Source organism: Perognathus longimembris, chromosome 2 (genome assembly GCF_023159225.1).
Source record: "Perognathus longimembris pacificus isolate PPM17 chromosome 2, ASM2315922v1, whole genome shotgun sequence".
NCBI lineage: Eukaryota > Metazoa > Chordata > Mammalia > Rodentia > Heteromyidae > Perognathus > Perognathus longimembris.
Window position 1 is genome coordinate 73458363 of NC_063162.1, and position 18563 is coordinate 73476925.

General features: G+C 47.8%; 1 protein-coding gene across 1 annotated transcript in view; it reads right to left on the reverse strand.

Moving 5' to 3' along the window:
• Positions 1-18563, reverse strand: part of Npsr1 (neuropeptide S receptor 1) — a 94451-nt gene that overhangs the window by 17673 nt on the left and 58215 nt on the right. Inside the window, exons 5-6 of the mRNA XM_048337132.1 lie at positions 7265-7358; positions 5275-5476 (exon numbers count right to left, since the gene is read on the reverse strand). Coding sequence (XP_048193089.1) covers positions 5275-5476; positions 7265-7358 — 296 coding nt within the window. The remainder of the gene's footprint in view (positions 1-5274; positions 5477-7264; positions 7359-18563) is intronic.

The window sequence follows — 18563 nt, forward strand, 5'->3', positions numbered from 1 at the left end:
ATATATATATGCATGCCTTGTCCTGGGGCTCAAACTCAGGGCCTGGCTATTGTCCTTGAGCTTTCCTGCTCAAGGTTAGCAATCTATCAATTGAGCCACAGGTCCATTTCCAGCTTTTTGCTGGTTAATTGGAGATAAAGTCTTATGGACTTTCCTGCCTAGGCTGGCTTCAAACTTTGATCCTCAGATATTCATTTCCTGAGTAGCTAGGATTATAAGTGTGAGCCACCAGTGCTTGGCTTAGAATCCTAATATTTAATCAATCAACAATTCAAATAATTGTTGACTATCAACCATATACACAATAGAAAAGTCTTATGAGTTCAAGTTTGGTCTCAAGTCTCCATATCTTTTTCTATTTAAGGCCAATTACAAGTCAGGTAAGTAGAAAGCTAGGATCAGGTTTATTGTGAGTTGGGCAAACATGTCATCACCAGGTGTACCTGTCAGTTATTGTCAAACCAAGCTACTTTTTAGAATATAGCTGTCATGCATCCGAGAAAGAAATCTCTGTACTTCTTTCTTCCTTCTTTTCTCAGAGGTCAGTGTGTGGCCAGCAGCTATGAGCAGCTGGGTGGCACTTGGGATGTATATGGTGGTGAGTTACAGGTGACTTCCTGTCCAATTCAGCTTGTGCAAGAATATTTCTCATCTCTTACAACTGCAAACTCAAACTCAGGTCTGGCTGAACTTTACAAACTGGAGGTCCTTCCCTCCTTCCCTCTTTTCAAGGCATAGATGTCTTCCCATTAGCTCCAGAAATCACAACAAAGTAAAATAGGAAGAGAAGCCCTCCTTTCTCAAAGGAGAACAGGAGTGTAATGAATTTTGAGAATGCAGCCAGAAACATCCATCAAAAAAGGGAGCAAGTTTGTGAGAAAAGGTTTTAAATAGACTCTATGGAGAGCTCAAATAGTATGAGCTTTTAGAACCACTAGGTCAAAGCCCAGCAAAATCAACACCAGGAAATTGGTACATGCGAAAGGGGGTGGGGCCAAGAAAGCATGGGGGAGAACGTAGTCAAGAATTCATTGCATATAACACAAAATTAAGTAAGGGAAAGGTTGGGTTGAAGTAGGGTGAGAATGTGGAAGAAGGTGACACTGACCAAGATACATTGTATTCATAAACTGCTTTGTTAAACAGCACCCTCTTTGTACAACTACATAAAGAGATCTAAAAAATAAAAAAATAAAAAAACACCTCCTCTCAACTCAGATAATGATATAGAGGTTGTAGCTTCCTTTTCTAACAAGGTTGGTCCCATCCTTCTCCGTGGTCTTGAACCTCATGTCCATGGGTGTTACTGTCCCGGCCCCTGGGTACCTTTGACCCTTCTGCTCAGAGCTTTGTTCCCCACGGGGGACCAACCCATCACAGGCTCTGCACAGTTGGTGCCCCATTCCCCAGGCAAAACAAATAGCTGTGTGTCGTGTATCACAGTCACGTCTCAATGTTCCATGACTAATGTACATTCATTCTTTTTCATTTGTTGGCCACCGGGTCTCCTCTCTCTACCTTTATCCCACAGAGATAGAAATGATAGAAGGATGAGAAATCAATTAGGTTGGAAGAAAATAAGCACAGCAAAAGTAAAGCAATTACACAGGGCTAATAACCTCCCTACAACAATGCGACAGTTCTGTCAAGTGAATTCTGAAACCGCAGTTGTTGTGACCCAGAAAAGCAGTGCGTCACCTGTGCTGTCATTCACCGACACTTCACGTCTGAGGAGCCTGGTGTCTCTGAGGATGGAAAGGCAACATCTTTATTTGTGCACAGCTCTCAGGAGACTCACCACCGATGGCGCAGTGCCTCCCTCCCTGCCTTTCTTCCTCTGTCACTTCTTCCTTCCTTCCCTTCTATATATGCTTTTGGATGACTACTGTATACCAAAAATGATTCTAGGCCCTGTATTCAGCAGAAAGTCACATATGAGGGCCGTGTGTGTGTGTATTGTGTGTGTGTTGTGTGTATGTTGAGAAAGTTGGAAATGGAGTCGGAGAGACAAAGAGAGAGAGAGGAAGAGAGGGGGGAGAGATAAAGAGAAAGAAGGAGGATCTTTAGGTCTGAGAGAAAAGAAAATGCACCAACTCTGCCAGGAGCTAGTCAGAAAAATCCCTCACTATGGGGCTGGTCTTGGTTCAAGAAGGCGAAGACAGCTAGAATGTAGCTTGGGGGTAGGTACAGTATTTTCCCAGTATGTTTGAGGTTCCGGGTTCAATCCTCAGCAAGGAAACATAAATAAGAGCTAGGATGCCTTGTTCCCCAAAGAGCCCCGTGTAGAGCACAGGGGGACAATGAGGACAATGTATGAGAAAGGGATTTCCTGTCAGACAGGAAATGCTCCGGAGAAGCTCCAGGATGAAGGAGGTCACATTGGAGCTTTGGGGGGGTTCCTGGGCATCTGGAGATGAGCAAGGAGGCCAGAGGGAGATGACTGCTGAGTGCCACTTTCTTTTGAAATCATTCCTAAATTCAACTGGCCAACAACTTCAGCTTTGCCTTTTCAAGGACACCAAGGTGTAGCTGTAGCGTGAGGCTTGGAGGAACTGCAGGAGAGTCCTGGCTAAACAGCAGCTTGAGCGAATGTGGAGGAGACAGAGGCACAAATCCTGCCCCTGTTTGTGGTCTTTTGGGTAGATGCCCAACACTAAAGCCACCAGAACAACAGTGTTGATCGCAGCACAATTTGTCATAGCTAAAATATGGAACCAACCCAGATGCCCCTCAGTAGATGAATGGATCAGGAAAATGTGGTACATATACACAATGGAATTTTATGCCTCTATCAGAAAAAATGACATTGCCCCATTCATAAGGAAATGGAAGGACTTGGAAAAAATTATACTAAGTGAAGTGAGCCAGACCCAAAGAAACATGGACTCTATGGTCTCCCTCATAGGGCATAATTAGCACAGGTTTAAGCTAGTCACAGCAGAGGATCACAAGAGCCTAATAGCTATGCCCCTATGAATGCATAAGATAATGCTAAGTGAAATGAACTCCATGTTGTGGAAATGAGTAATATATCACTGTTGTAATTACTTTCAACATGCCATGTGAAACCGTAGCTTCTATTGTTGATGATCCTCTTATATTCCCTTCCTGTGGTTGTACCAGTATTATCACTGTATCTTATCTGAGTTCATTGGAAACTGTATATACTGGTATTAGAACTAGAAAAGTAAAAGGGAATATCAAAATGGAGAGACAAAGGATAAAAGACAAATGACTACAAAAGCAATACTTGCAAAACTGTTTGGTATAAACCAACTGAACAACTCATGGGGGGGGGGAGGAGGGAATGAGGGAGAAGGTAACAAACAGTACAAGAAATGTACCCAAGGCCTAATGTATGAAACTGTAACCTCTCTGTACAACACTTTGACAATAAATAAGGGAAAAAAAACCCTGCCCCTGGGTGGTGGGAGCTCTGCATGGCAAAAGCAGAGGCTTGAGTGGGAAGGATGGCAGGAACAGATGGGAAATCAAGGAGGATGGCAGTGGGACTAACAGCAATGCCTCCCTTGCCTGCCATGGGTGAGTGGCTCCTGCCAGACTTTACCCTACTTCTCTCCTCTTCCTGGGCCTTCCAACCTTGCTGCTAAGACCTGCCTTTTGCTGGTTGTCTAAAATCCCTTCACTTTCCCTCCCAGCCCTGTCCCACATGCCCCAAGGCAGAGAGAAGGGCAGAACTTTGAAATAAATATGTTATAATCAATGTTGATTTGCAGCTTCATCAGCGATGTTCGGGTAGCACCTAGTCTCAGAAAGCGGAGGTCTGGCCAGCGGAGGCCACACTGTCACGTCTGCTCCAGCCCTAGACACTTCTGAGCTCACTCTTGTTCATCCCTCAGTCCACTCTTGTGGACCAGTCATGGGCCCAGCCACCATGGACAGCATAAGAGGAGCAGCAGGTACAAAGAGGTGACTGCCATAATGTTGGGAAATGTTTGAAAACTATCCAAGCACTGTAGCAGCTAAAGAAAGGCAGATTCTAATAATGAAATTGGCTTTTCGAATCAGGGACCATTCCTAACAAAAATTCTACCTCAGACTAGTCCTAGCTCAAGAGATGGGGAATGAATGAGAATGCAGCTCAGGGCTCGAATGCTTGCCCAACATGCTCCAGGCACCTGTTTAATCCCCAGCACCACCAAACAAACAAACAAAGATGAAGGATACCTTGTCCCCCAGAGGGAAAAGATGGGGGGGGTGATGGATGAAGGGCCTTGCTTGGAGAGGTCCTTCCTCATCTCTCCTTCAGTGGTAGATTCCAAGAAACTTCCTTTGCTTTTATCTGACCCTACTCCTCCCTGCTGTTAGTCTAATCGACTCCTTTCCCCTAGCTTAGCCTGCTCCCTTCCTTTCTAGGGCCTGACAGGCAAGATTCTTAGAGTGACCATCACTAGGCCCATTTGGCACAGGGAGTAAATAATCGGCCTCCCTCCCCCTTACCTTGGGATGACACTCCATTGGGTCAGTTACAACCATAAAAGGTAACAGAACCCCTTAAAGTGACCTTCAATCTGGCCAGCTGCAGGTCCCTTATCTACTACTTGTGCAGCTGACATGAATCCAACCCACCAAGATAAAGATCTGGGCCCACAGGTCTGCACCAAGGCCCTCGCCTCCTGGTCCCCTACCCCTAAGGGCTTATGGGTGGTCACCCCAGACAGACAGGTGCTTCTCCCTGTGAGAACTGACCTGTCAGTCCCTTCACTGGCAATAAACTTTTTCTTTGTTCTATGTGACTGTATCTGCATGGTTTTCTGGTTTGGTGCTTACACCCTCTTTTTTTTTCACATTTATGTATGTATGCCTAAGGGTTTTGCTATTGTTATTGTTGTTGATGGTGGTGATGCATTTCAGACAAGTCCATTTATAAGATCTCTGGTGTTTGTATTGTCTTATATTTGGAAGGTTGTAAGATGTAGAAGAAAGAACAGACAGGGTTTGAAATGAATCCTGGATTTCAATCCTGGGTAACACGGGGTCTGTTATTTACCTCTCTGAGCTTGGGCTCTGTCTTTCATGAAATGGAGGCAACAGTCCTCATTCAGCAGGGTTGTATGGCTAACCAATATGAGGTTGCAGTCCACAGCCCTACAGTGGTTTCCCTGTGGGTGTCTGCTTTCTCCTCTCGACTCTCTTTTGGAGGCCTCAGGCCTGCCCTGGGGGCTGTAGATGAAATCTTCTGTCCTGGTCTCCAGGGAGCAGAGCAGGTTAGCAGAGCGAGGATGTACCTGTGGCCTGGCCTACTGCCCTTACCTGATGATCGCCAGAGGGATGAAGTACACGAGGAAGGCCACGATAGTCATGTATGGAGTCCAGTATGAGTCATCTGGCCACAGGGCCCAGCACTGCACTTCTCCGTTGGACAGTGTCCTTTTCCCAAAGATGATCAGGGTAGGGATGGAGAACAGGAAAGAGAGGATCCAGGCCACACCGATGAGGACCTTGGCTTGTTTCTCTGCTCAAAGGAAAGAAAAAGAAACATGGGAATAGCCTCTGGGAGCACACTTGGGGTCTATTAACAAAAGGCGAGCCACAGGGATCTCTCAGATCCTCCCCTGCCTCAGTTTCCTCATGTGTAAAATGGGGTGATGGTGTCTGCATGCAGCTCCCCCCAGAAGTGACCATCTCCCTGAATTTCCCAAACCCTGACAGAGCCTCCCTCTACCCTTGCTGTCTGGTGGGTAAAGTTTCCTATCCACACGTTTATTCTTACAATTACTTAATTAGAAGTAAAAAAAAAAAAAAAAAGAAAGCTGTTCTCTGCGCCTCTGTTTATGCGTGTTTCTTTGCTTGTGGATTGTCTTGTCCTTCACCTGTTTTCTCAGTGGGAACCTCCTGAGCTTTTCTTGCTACAGTTCTTCATTGAAAGGTTCTTAGATCTTTGCCTGTGGTATGGTATACAGATATTTTTCCATTTGTCCACTTCCTCTTCCTTTATGGTGCTTATTATTTATATAGCAAATTACACTTTTATTTTTTTTGTGCCAGTCTCTGGGCTTGGACTCAGGGCCTGAGCACTGTCCCTGGCTTCTTCTTCTTTTTTTTTTGGCCAGTCCTGGGCCTTGGACTCAGGGCCTGAGCACTGTCCCTGGCTTCTTCCCGCTCAAGGCTAGCACTCTGCCACTTGAGCCACAGCGCCGCTTCTGGCTGTTTTCTGTATATGTGGTGCTGGGGAATCGAACCTAGGGCCTCATGTATCCGAGGCAGGCACTCTTGCCACTAGGCTATATCCCCAGCCCCCCTGGCTTCTTTTTGCTCAAGGCTAGCACTCTGCCACTTGAGCCATAACGCCACTTCTGGCCATTTTCTATATATGTAGTAATGGGGAATTGAACCCAGGGCTTCATGTATACGAGGCAAGTGCTCTTGCCACTAGGCCATATTCCCAGCCCCTAATTACACATTTTTGATGCAATAAAAATTGTATTTCCTTTCTTGTTTCTGCCTTTGGTATGATTTCTAGGAAGAGTTTTGCCTTTTAAGATTATAAAGATTTTATTTACTAAAAGAAGTTTTGTTTTTGTTTTGTCTTCCCTCTTGACTTCCTTTCTTCCTTCCATCCTTCCTTGCTTTCTTCCCTCCTCTCTCTATCTCCTTCTTTCCCTCCCTCCTTCCCTCCCTTCCTCCCTCCCTTTCTCTCTCTCTTTCTTTTCTTTCTTTTTTATTTTGTCAGTGCTGGGATCAAACACAGAGAGGGTGTATTCTAGGCAAGTGTTCTACGTCTGACTATATTCCCAACCCTGTTTTAATATAGAGGACATTTACTTTTCCAATCCAAGTGGAAACTCTTTGTAACTAGCTGTGATATGTGGTGATTTCATATTTATTTTAGTAGAAAGAGAGCTAGCTACTCCATGATTACTTATCAAGGTGCCTGTTTCTGGAAAATGAACACGGCATGAGTGAGTGTTTCTCAGTGCAGGTGTGCTTGTCAGCATGGCTGTAATGGTGCAAGGTGACACACTGCTTCAAGATCAATGTTACACTGCAAGTCCAGCCAACTCTACCCCTCAGCTGCTTCAGCCGTCCCTGGAAATCACAAGTACAGTTTGCTCAGTAACTAAGATTTCTTTTCTATACCTATTTTTGGACAATCAAATGATGTGTGGAAAGACGCAGGGAAGGAGAACCAAATGGGGAGGGGAAGAGAAGAAAGGGGGGAAGGAAGAATGGTTAAGAGCACAGTATCAATGAATATGGTTCCCCTATTAAAGGATGACACTATGAGAGAGCTCTTGCTCACCTCCTTGCAGAAACTTCATGGGATGGACGATGGCATGGTATCTGTCTATGCTGAGTGATACCAGCACGTAGGTAGAAGCATAGAGCAGCACAACCTAAAGGCAGACAAAGGAAGGTCAGGACTTGGTGCATCACATAATGCACAGTGTCTTGTGTGGTTTAGAAATCTAGGGATGGACTGGAGATTGGAATGAGGGCGGAATTAGGGTGGGGGAGAATGCAATTCTTTGTGCTGGAATTTGCATTGCTGTTGGCTTCCTAGGAATTCCATGGTTCAGGCTTAGTCCCTCTCCACATTTACACCACATACTCATTTGTAATTGACTTTTGAAGTTAAGCTAGTTATCTCTGCCACAACAGACATTGCAGAATAATTAAAGCCAATGTTTCTTTGCATTTGTCAGTATGAGTAAGGCTGCTTTGAGTCATTTACGATTAGATCTGCTCAGGTACAGTGCGAGAACTCTCCTCTCTGCCACCACTTCTCTAGCAGCACTGTACCTGAGGGCCAGGTGTTCCAGAGTCTTCTTTCTTCCTCTTTACTCATTTAGTAACCTTAGCCAGACACTCTAGTTATTTTGTCTACTGTATTGTTTGCATACTCTACAGAAGAGGGAATAGGAATGTTAACAAATTAACTTCTCTCCTGTGAGGGATGTATTTAAAATGTAATTAAATGAAAGGACCAGGGTGGAAATGTTTTTCAGGGAACTTGAAGCTGAAATTTCTACAGATTCAAAGCTGTAACTTTGTTTTGTAAATTTAGGGTTAAATCTACAATGGACCAGTGAATGACCTCAAGATAGAAGCAAAGGGTGACTGCGGGCTTTTTTTTTTTTTTTTGTATTCACCTTCTTCTCATTTGTAGCTAGCTGTTCTGATTTGTTTTCTCTCTGGCTCCAACACCTAGCAACCAATGACAGCTGCATCTCAACATGCAATGGGATTATGTCCCAACAAACTCATTTAAGTTGAGAATATATTAATTTGATAATGCATTTAACAAACCTAACCTAGGGAACATCCCAGCTTAGCCTGCCTTAAGTGTGCTTAGAACATGTACAGCAGGCTGGAGATGAGCAAAACTCTCAAACACAGAGCATATTTTTAAATAATGTATTGAACACCTCATGCAATTTATTGTACACTGGAATGAGTGACAAACAGACTGATTGGCTATGCTTTCACATGATCATAAACTGTAAAACTCATTGGAAACCAGGGACCATCTGGACAATTTCATTCTCTATTTATGTCACCACAAATACTTCTCATTGTTAATGCTGTAGGAGATATAAAAGAAAGGTTGTGAAGAATGATCAGTTGGGGATTAAACTTCCCCTGAAGGACATGAAACAAATTCTCTTCTTGTGCAAAAGTTGACAAAAAGTGAAAGAGAGAATAGATGGCTAAGTGAAAGGAAAAGGTCAATCTATGGTCTTGAGAGGAAAATCAGATTTCAGCTTGTGATCCATGGATTCAGAAGGATTAAGTCTGACCACAGATGCCTGAGGGGAAGGCATTGTTACCTGTTGGTGAAGCCAAGTCAGAGGATGACGCAATTAATCTCTGAACTCCTGGCCAAGGTACCAAATACATTTATTAGAAATTTGGGGCATCTAAGTGTGACCTCAGTTCTTTCATCTGGCAAGTGAGGAATTCGGGCATGATGTGAACATAGTGGTAAAATTGGCAGAGGGAGAGAGTATGTGGCACAGACATGTCATAGAAAGGTGGCACAGGAAGGTCAGCCCATTTTAGCCATCTTGTATCATTTTTAGAGTTGCAGACATTGGCTTTGAGTTAAATAGGGGGAATTGGGGTCCTTGGAGATGGCTTTCTGGTTGGTGGGTGTCCTTTCTGTTTGCTATGAGGTCATGGTACTGGTAATTTAGTGCCCTATCCTTATTTCCTTGTTGTTGTTGTTGTGCTGGTCCTAGGGCTAGAACTCAGATCCTAGGTGCTGTCCCTAAGCATCTTTTGCTCAAGGCTAACACTCTACCACTTGAGTAAAAGCTCTACTTTCAGGTTTTTATGGTAGTTTATTAGAGATAAGAGTCTTATAAGACTTTCCTGCCCAGGCTGACTTGGAGCTGCAATCCTCAGATCTCAGCCTCCTGAGTAGCTAGGATTATAGGCATGAGCCACCGGGGTGTGGCCTTCATTATTCTTTTGTCCCTATGGTTTCAAAGTTTAAAAATAGGAGGCATTGGCTCATCCTAAATAGTTGGGTGACTAAGAATGGGAGGATCATGGTTTGAGGCCATCCTGAGCAATAGTTCACAAGATTCACATCTCAACTAATAAACAGTTGAGTGTGGTGGTGCACGCCTGTCTGCCCAGCTATTCAGGAAGTGTAAATAAGAAGATTTCAATTGAGGCTGGCTCACATGTGAATGCAAAGGCTACTGGAAAAATAACTAAAGCAGGAAGGGATGGTTCAAGTGGTAGAACACCTAACTAGGAAGTACAAGTCCTGAGTTCAAACCCAGTACCACCAAATATTTTTAAAAAAATGGTGCTATGGCCAAGATATGTCAAGCAATTAGAAACTAAAATGAGGTATTTATTGCAATATTGCTATAATAAAAATTAAATTCAAGGCAAATAGAATTACATGTGACAGAATGACTTTTTTGTTGTCTTTTTGTAAGTTAGAAAGATTTACTGAGGAAGATGGCGCCATCACAATAGGGAGGCACCCCAACTCACTCCAACCGAATAGTGAGCTGGGAACTCCAACACCCAACACCCCATCAAGAGTCCAGCAAACCCAACAACCAGAAGCAACAGAAAAACACAGGAAATGAAAAAGAACAAAAAAAAGAAGAGCCTATAACCTGCTCGGAGCCGGAAAATCTCTGGGGTACCCCCCCCCCACCCCCACTGACCCCGGCCCGAACAGGGCCAGGCTGAGAAAGGGGATCCGGCACTGGTAAATGGGACTGCAGACCGTCAGCGACCAGAGAAGCAACAGCTGAAAAGTCACACCAGGAGTGCAGAGTCCAGACAATAGGAGCTCCAAGGGCCCCAGGTGGAGTGCAGACCGACTGAGACAGATGGTGGTCAGGAACAGACAACAGCAGGGGAACCGAGCGGCGCAGATGGGGAGAGCTGATGGGGAGAGCCGGGACTGCCACCACCAAACGACCGATTGCCACACACCAGCACCCCAGCCCCAAAAAGCCCACAGCAGCGCGGGACACACACACAATCCAGGACCAGTAAGTTTCCCATTGCCCCAACCCCCAATGGGAGACCAGCTCTAGCAGAGACCCAAACCCTACAAAGAAGCTATAGCTCCCTCCCTTTCTCTCCCTACCCTGAGGGAACAAAGGTGCCCCATATCTTTTGGCTCTAGGACCCTACAGGCTCTGGGAGGACACAGGAGCTAGCAGAGGCAGAGCAGTGCCCAACAAAGTGACCGGGAAACACCTTAGACAGGCATCCCCCAAAGTCCCAGCTGGGGAGCCTGAACCTGTCTTCACCAGCCCTGCCCCCCCCCCCAGCAGGAGCCGGGGACTGGCAGGCCTTGGAATGCCACCTGAGGTGCCCTGGTCCATGCGGACTTTTTGAACAACAGTCACAGGCTTGCTGGTGTGCAATACCAGCCCAGCAGCCACAGCTGGGCCTGAACACATGAACCCCCCCACCCCTTGCCTCACAGCGGAGGCGCAGAGAGTCTGTGGGCACCAACCCGTGCCCAGACACTTGAACCTGCTAGGGTCCACACATACCGCCCCCCACAGCAGACTCGCAAGAGGGCACAAGCACCCTCCAAAAACTCAGGGCAGCACACCCCCAAAGGAAACACTAGAGCGCACATGCACGTGTCCCTGGAGGGCCAGCGTGGGTCAGGGTGCTAGCCCTCCAGCAGGAGGATCTCCTGTCCAACCCTCCGTGGGAGCGCACAAGTAGGCAAGCTGCCCCCTCAGCAGCAACACCCACTCTGATAGGTGCACTCCGCACAGGTGGCAGGGGCCCCCAGCGGCAGCTCCCGCTCTGATAGGCGTACTCTGCACAGGTGGGCAGGACCCCCCAGTGGCAACGCCTGCTCTGATAGGTGCACTCTGCACAGGTGGGCAGGCCACCCCTCAACAGCAACACCTGCTCTGACAGGAGCACTCCGCACAGATGGGCGAGCCGCCTCTCAGCGGCAATTCTTTTTTTTTTTTTTTGGCCAGTCCTGGGCCTTGGACTCAGGGCCTGAGCACTGTCCCTGGCTTCCTTTTGCTCAAGGCTAGCACTCTGCCACTTGAGCCACAATGCTGCTTCTGGCCGTTTTCTGTATATGTGGCGCTGGGGAATCGAACCTAGGGCCTCGTGTATCCGAGGCAGGCACTCTTGCCACTAGGCTATATCCCCAGCCCTCAGCGGCAATTCTTAATCTGAGAGGTGAGCTCTTTTGACCCTGGCACCTAGTGGGAAAAGAATCAAAGAAGAGAAAAGTCTCCATGCCACACTGAATCAGTGACCCGCAAACCCCCATCAGGGACACACTAGGGTCAGCACAATACAGCGGCAGAGCACAGTCCTGCAGAAAAAGACAGAACCTACCCACCCCCAAGTGCAGTGAGGGTGACCACCTCGGCAACAACCGAGATGGTCAGGCTCACCCATTGTGCAGTAAGGTTCAACAGCCAAACTCAACCCCAGAGCCAGGACACAAACAAGTCTCCACTGATGGACCAGTGGGAACTAGTACAAAGCCAAGCCAAGGTCGCCACCTACAGATCTCCAGATGCGCAAATCACAAAGAAATATTACAAATTTCATGAAAGGTCAAGCCAACTCGCCAGCTCCAAAAAGTAGTACGACTGAAGAAGAGATGGAGAATAAAAAACAAATGAGAATAAGGTCGAAAAAATGATTGAAAGCCTCAGGACCGAATTCAGAAAACAGATACAGGAGCTTAGACTGGAAGTCTCAAAAAATCTACAGGAACTCAAGAAAAAAGTGGAAGCAAAAATGGATACAGTACACTTCTCCATTAAAGAAGACCTTAACATCGTGAGAAACGAAGTGCATGAAAAAACAGATTCAAAATATAACTATTTAGAAGAAGAAATCACCATGATGAGAGCTGATCTGGCAACCATAAACAGCTCACTGTCATCCATAAACACCACACTCTAAGCCACATCACAAAGAATTGATCATATCAAATCCTGAATCTCTCTTTTGGATGACGATGCAGCTGATAAGGACCAGAAAATTACCACACTCCAAGAAACGGTTAAACTCCAGGGCGGACTAATCCAGGAGCATCAAGATCCCAGCTACATTCTTCACTGAAATAGAGAAAGCAACCCATAAATTCATATGGAACAGAAAAAGACCTAGAATAGCCAAAGCAATTCTAGGCAAAAAAAGCAGTGCAGGTGTGGGGATGCTGACTGCATACGTAGAGGGGCGGTCCCCGATTGGCCCTCCCCTCCTCCCGTCCTGGGACTGTATGGCCAGAAGCCACTCCTATGACTTCCGGGTCCGGAACCAGAGGGAGTAGCTCTGGCTCCGCCTGCCTCCCGTCCCGATCTCAGGTTCACGTGGATGCTTTCAAGATGGCGCCATCGGAGCCCAGGGGTGGTACTATTGGGGCATGACGTCAGCCTGTGGGGGGAGTCCCAGGATGCAACTCTTGCCGAGGCAGCCCGGCTCAGCCAATTAGCCAAGTCCTTCCCTTCCTGCCTTCCTGCCTCCGTCACCGTAATAAATCCTTCCCCCTGCCCCCTGGGCGCGGAGTTCAGTTCTAACCTCAGACTGTCTCCCTGGAGTCTTTCTTTCCATGCCAACCTCTGACACGTGAGAAGGGGCAGAGAGGGAGGCTTCAGTAACTCATTCTCCTTGGCTAAACGCGGTCCATGACAGTACGCCTTTGCCTTCTGCTGGCGGAAGACAAGGCCGAGTGCTCTTTCATAGTTTTTGGGGTTCAGGCATTTTCCCCAGGAGATAGGGGAGAAGAGGTCCTCGGAGGCCCTGACATCTGGCGCCAGAACGTGGGGCACAGGTGAGAATGCACGGCTGAGAATTTCAGGGTTCAGCGACCCCACAGGTTGCATTTAGTGATCGTGTTTAAGGGGAGAGAGACCCACTAAGATGGGCCAAGCGCATAGCCAGTGGAGCGAACCAACGGTTAAGATATTATGGTTCATGCTCAAAAATACCAGACTATCTCAGATTCTGCCATCAAGCGGATCTGGGAGAAGCTGACCCAGGCCATCCCATGGTTGGTTAAAGCTAACCCGCTTTCCTGGGAAACCTGGGACCAGCTGGAGAGGGAGCTGGATGGCAAGGAAGAGGAGATAGGAAATGATCTACCTCTTGTAATTTTCCCAATCATCACCTCTCTCAAAGCTTGCTTTTCTACAGGAGAGAATCCATTGGGTCGGGCGGGAGCTGCAAAGGAGAGCCCTGGGGGAGAAGGAGGCGACCCCCCCCCCCGCGGACCTGCAGGAGGAGGGCCCGATGCCCCATCCTGATGGGCCCGCGGATGGGCAGTGGGCCCGATCTCGATCATGGGCCTAGCTTCCAGAATCCCGGACTAGATGCCATGCTCCTGAGACACGCGGCCAGGGAGGGGGGTAGCTGGCAGCCTCTGCCGCCTTTCCCCCACTCCCCCACCAGACACATTGCCCTGGACCTGCGATGGCCCGCCATGCTTCAGCCGCAATCACCGCCATTGTCGCCGTTTCTGCCGCAGCTCGAACTGCTGCTGCCGGACTTTCTACCAGGTATAGAGGAGATGGTAGACTTTGACGTCGCCAGCATCATGGCTGGGTGGGAACCTGGGGAAGTCAAGGAGTTTCGAGATCTTAGGAAAATGGTCACTGAGAGGGGACCAAACTCTTCTTGGGCTCACACCCTACTCCATGGCCTGAACAACTGGTTTTCGGACGCACAAACGTGGGGACGCGTAGATCAGACCGTGCTTGTTATGAAAGATTACATGAAATGGTGCATCCTTTAGGGATGCATGCTCTGCTCAGGCTGAGAAATTTCGAGCAAACAATTCCCCAATCCCCATCACCTTCGAAATGTTGTATGGGCCCGCCAATCCCTATGTTACTGACTTTCAACAGGTCCCTCTTCCCGCATCCTGTTGGAAGCGGGTGTGGGCCCTGGGGATGTGGGCAAGGAGATCCTTAGAGAAGGGGGCCCCAAAGACCCTGACATTAGAAGTTACTCAAGGGGCGACAGAGGACCTCGCCTCCTTTATCGAGAGGGTGGAGGAAAGTATTCAGGTGAAGGCTCCTTGGTCTCAGATGGACGAACTTGTCAGGTCCCTGGTGTGGGACGGAATGGCCCCAGACCACAAACTAGCTTGTGCAGGAATGAAAGACAAGCCTCTAGAAAGCTGGATATTTGCCTGTCGGGATCTCAATACTCGGACCCGCCGGACACAGGTGCTGACTGCCTCACTTAATGAGAAGCCCGCTCCTGCCACAGCCAACGAACTAAGCATAGGGCGATGTTATGGGTGTGGTGGCCATGGCCATTTCAAGAGAGAATGTCCTTCAGGCTCTGTAAGACCTAGTGCCTCATCAGGACGAAACTCCGGCCAAACTAAGGTGCCACCTAAGACACCTTGCCCCCGGTGCAAGAAGGGATATCATTGGCGGAGCGAGTGCAAGTCCAAGTTTGAAGCTGGGGGGAAGCCTTTAAACTAGTAGTGGGGTGCCCTCCAGCCCCGTCACCCAAAGGAGGCAACCAGTCTAGTGACCAGCTCTGTGACCAACCCGGCGACCAGCCTAATGACCAACCTGGGGTCCACTGGGTAGTCCCGATAGTCTCAGAAGCCAGGCCAAGCATGAAGGTTACTATAGCCAGGAAAAAGTTCCGATGCTTACTTGATACTGGAGCTGACTGGACTGTATTAAGGAAGGAGGAAATTCCTCCTTGGTGGGATTTGATCGCCGGGCCCCAGACGACAGGATTAGGGGGCGAAGTTGACAGTGAAGTAACTAGGAACTGGCTTGCCTGGAATGATCCGAATGGTAATAAGGGCGAAGTGCGTCCCCTGATAATGGCAGGCTTATCAGACAATCTGCTGGGACGGGACATCTTAGCGAAGACTAAGGCCGTGGTCTCATCAGGCCATGACCCGTCAGGTGGCCCTAATGACCATCAGGGAGTGCCTCCTCCTGAGACCTCAAGTCAGGAGGCTCCTGCTTCTTCTACAGGGCCTCACCCCCAATCCTAAAGGCCACTGTTCCTACTGTCCCTGCCATTCAATGGCTTCCGGGACCCCCAGTGTGGATGGAACAGTGGCCACTCCCCTCAAACAAATTAGAGAAATTAAAGGAAATAGTGTCAGAACAACTGTCCCTAGGGCATATTAGACCCTCGCTGAGCCCTTGGAACAGCCGGTATTTGTTATACAAAAGGCCTCAGGTAAATGGAGGATGGTACAGGACCTAAGGAAGATTAATGAGCGGATAGTCCCCATAGGCACCCCCTTAAGGGGGCTGCCATGGATTTCCTCCATTCCTTGGGATAGACATTTGATTGTAATTGACATCAAGGACTGTTTCTTTTCTATACTCCTTGATCCCCAAGACTGTGAAAAGTTTGCCTTTTCCATGCCCTCAGTTAACCACCAGGGGCCAAACCAAAGGTATGAGTGGGTGGTTCTGCCCCAGGGCATGGCTAGTAGTCCAGCCTTTTGTCAGCATTATGTGTCACAAGTCCTTCAACCTCTTCGGAGCAGCCAGATATTATTCTATATGTTTATATGGATGACATCATTATTGGGGCAGCTGACGTCCAAGTGTTGGACTCAGCCTATAGGAAATTACAAACACTCCTACAAGGAGGAGGACTGCATGTAGCCAAAGACAAGGTTCAGAAAGTATACCCCTTTAAGATCTTGGGGGCAGAACTTAAATTAGACTCTGTGTGCCCCCTTAAGCCCCAGTTATCCTTCAAATCATCTTATACTCCGGTAGAGATGTAAAAGCTGTTAGGCGAGATTAATTGGCTAAGGCCTTGGCTTCGCCTGCCTACAGAGGAGTTGCTCCCACTCCATGACTCCTTAAAGGGCAAAGCGCCCGCTGATGTTATTACAATAACTCCATCACTCCAAGCAATATTCCAGAAAATCCAAAGGGCCCTAGATGAGGCACAGTTAGCTCGCTATAAGCCTGAGTGTCCACTCTGTCTTTGGGTCCTCCCTGGATCTGAGCTTTTCTCAGCCGCCATTACCCAGTTCGGCGAGCCTCTTCAGTGGGTGCATGCATTGGTGGGAGGAGCTCCCAGAGTTTATTCCCAGCTGTACCAGCTAGCTGATTTAATAATTAAGGGCAGGGATACTGCCCTGAGACATTATGGGCAAGATCCCGATGTGATAACCATCCCTTACAGGCTGGTAGATATTGAATGGGTCGAAAGGAACCATAACCGGGTGTCTAGTGCCTTAGAGGGTTTTATGGGGAAGTTAGATTGCCATTATGGAACTTCGAGGTGGGTGACCTCATTCTCCAAGCTACAATGAACCTCTCCTGTGCTTTTTTCTACCAGGCCTCTTGTCAAGGCTGCAAATGTTTTTACAGATGGGGGAAGGGCAGGGTCTGCCGTGGTGGTATGCCCCGCCTCCTCCCCTGCCTGTGGGAAAGGAAACACTCATTATTTTGAAGCAGTTACCGGGTCTGCGCATATAAGGAGCTATACGCAGTTGCCCTGGCACTGACCCATGTCAAGCAGCTGATGAATTTGTTTTCTGACAGTTTGTATGTGGTTAATTTGTTACCAAACCTACTATCCTCATATATTAAGTTAGATGAGAACCCAATCACCCCTCTAATGATCCAAGTCAGGTCTCTGTTAAAAGAGCGGGCTGAGCTTATATTCCTACAGCACCTTTGCAGACACCAAGGACTGCCTGGGAACCTGGCACAAGGTAATCAAGCAGCCGATCATCTGGCCACTAATGGGATTATTACAGCTATGACTGTCTTACAGCCTCAAAACCTCCAAATGGCCCAAGGGCTCCATGAGCATATGCATTTAAACTGGAGAGGGTTACATCAGAGATTTCCTTCAGTTCCTATAAAGGATTTAAAAAAGATTATTAGGACTTGCAAGGCATGTATGCCTTTTCTGCAAGTCCCTCCCCTGCAATCTCCTGGAGTCAACCCCAGAGGCTTAAAGCCTAATGTTATCTGGCAGACTGATGTAACCCACTATGCTCCTTTTGGAAGGTTAAAATATATATATTTATGTCCATAGATACCCAGTCTCGGGCCTGCTGGGCCACCGCACATGCGAGGGAAAGAGCCCAGCATGCTGAGAGCCACTTCCTACAATGTTTTGTTATCCTAGGGCTTCCCCTACAAGTAAAGACAGATAATGGACCTTGTTTCACCAGCAAGCCTTTACAGGCCTTTTTCCAAACGTGGAATATTAAACATACCACTGGAATACCATACAACCCACAGGGTCAGGCCATAATTGAGAGGCATAATAAGACCCTGAAGGATCAATTATTAAAACAAAAGGGGGGGGGAAGCCCCCTTGACCAGCTGAGGACAGCGATGTTTACATTAAATATTTAAAATTTTTCCAAGCACCAACCTCTGTTGGCTTTCCAGAGACATTGGTCAAGCCAAACACCTTATGTAAAGGTGGAAGTCCGTTGGAAGGACCCCCTCACAGGAGCATGGCGAGGCCTGGACCCACTTATCAGTGTGGGAAGGGGCTTCACATGCGTCTTCCCAGTTGGGGAACCAAATCCAATCTGGATACCAGCTAGAAACTTAAAATATTGTTCATCTGAATGATCACCCAAGGGCACCTGCCCTTGAGGGATGTCTCCCCTTACTCTCTCCCTAGGAAAACAGAGACCCTGGTGGATCCTCAATGGGGAGACGGAAAACCTGCCTGTGTACACTGGCGGTGGACCAGTGCCAGCTCTGCTTGCTTCCTGGGCATCGCCTGGCATCCCGTGGCACAATGTTTTGCTGTGGCACAGTCTGCAGCGTTGCACAAGGACTAAAGGAAAATTTTGCACACTGTTGTTCCTTCCTTTGCTCCTCCCCTTGCTGCTTACCTTAGGGGCCCCATTGGGGGAAATCGGAGCTAAAGGGTTTTGACACCTTAATGTTTTATGATAAATGTTTGCAATAAGCAAGGAAATTGGCACCTTGCTCCAAATGTTTACGTTAAAATGTTTACTAACCAATGCTTTAAGCTACCAGCGCCTTGGCTGCCGTGGACCAACGAAAGTCGCCGGAGCCAAAGCTTGGACCTGTTACTACCTCACTACTGGAGAGAGGGAATGTTGTCTGCGTCATCTCTGGTGGCAC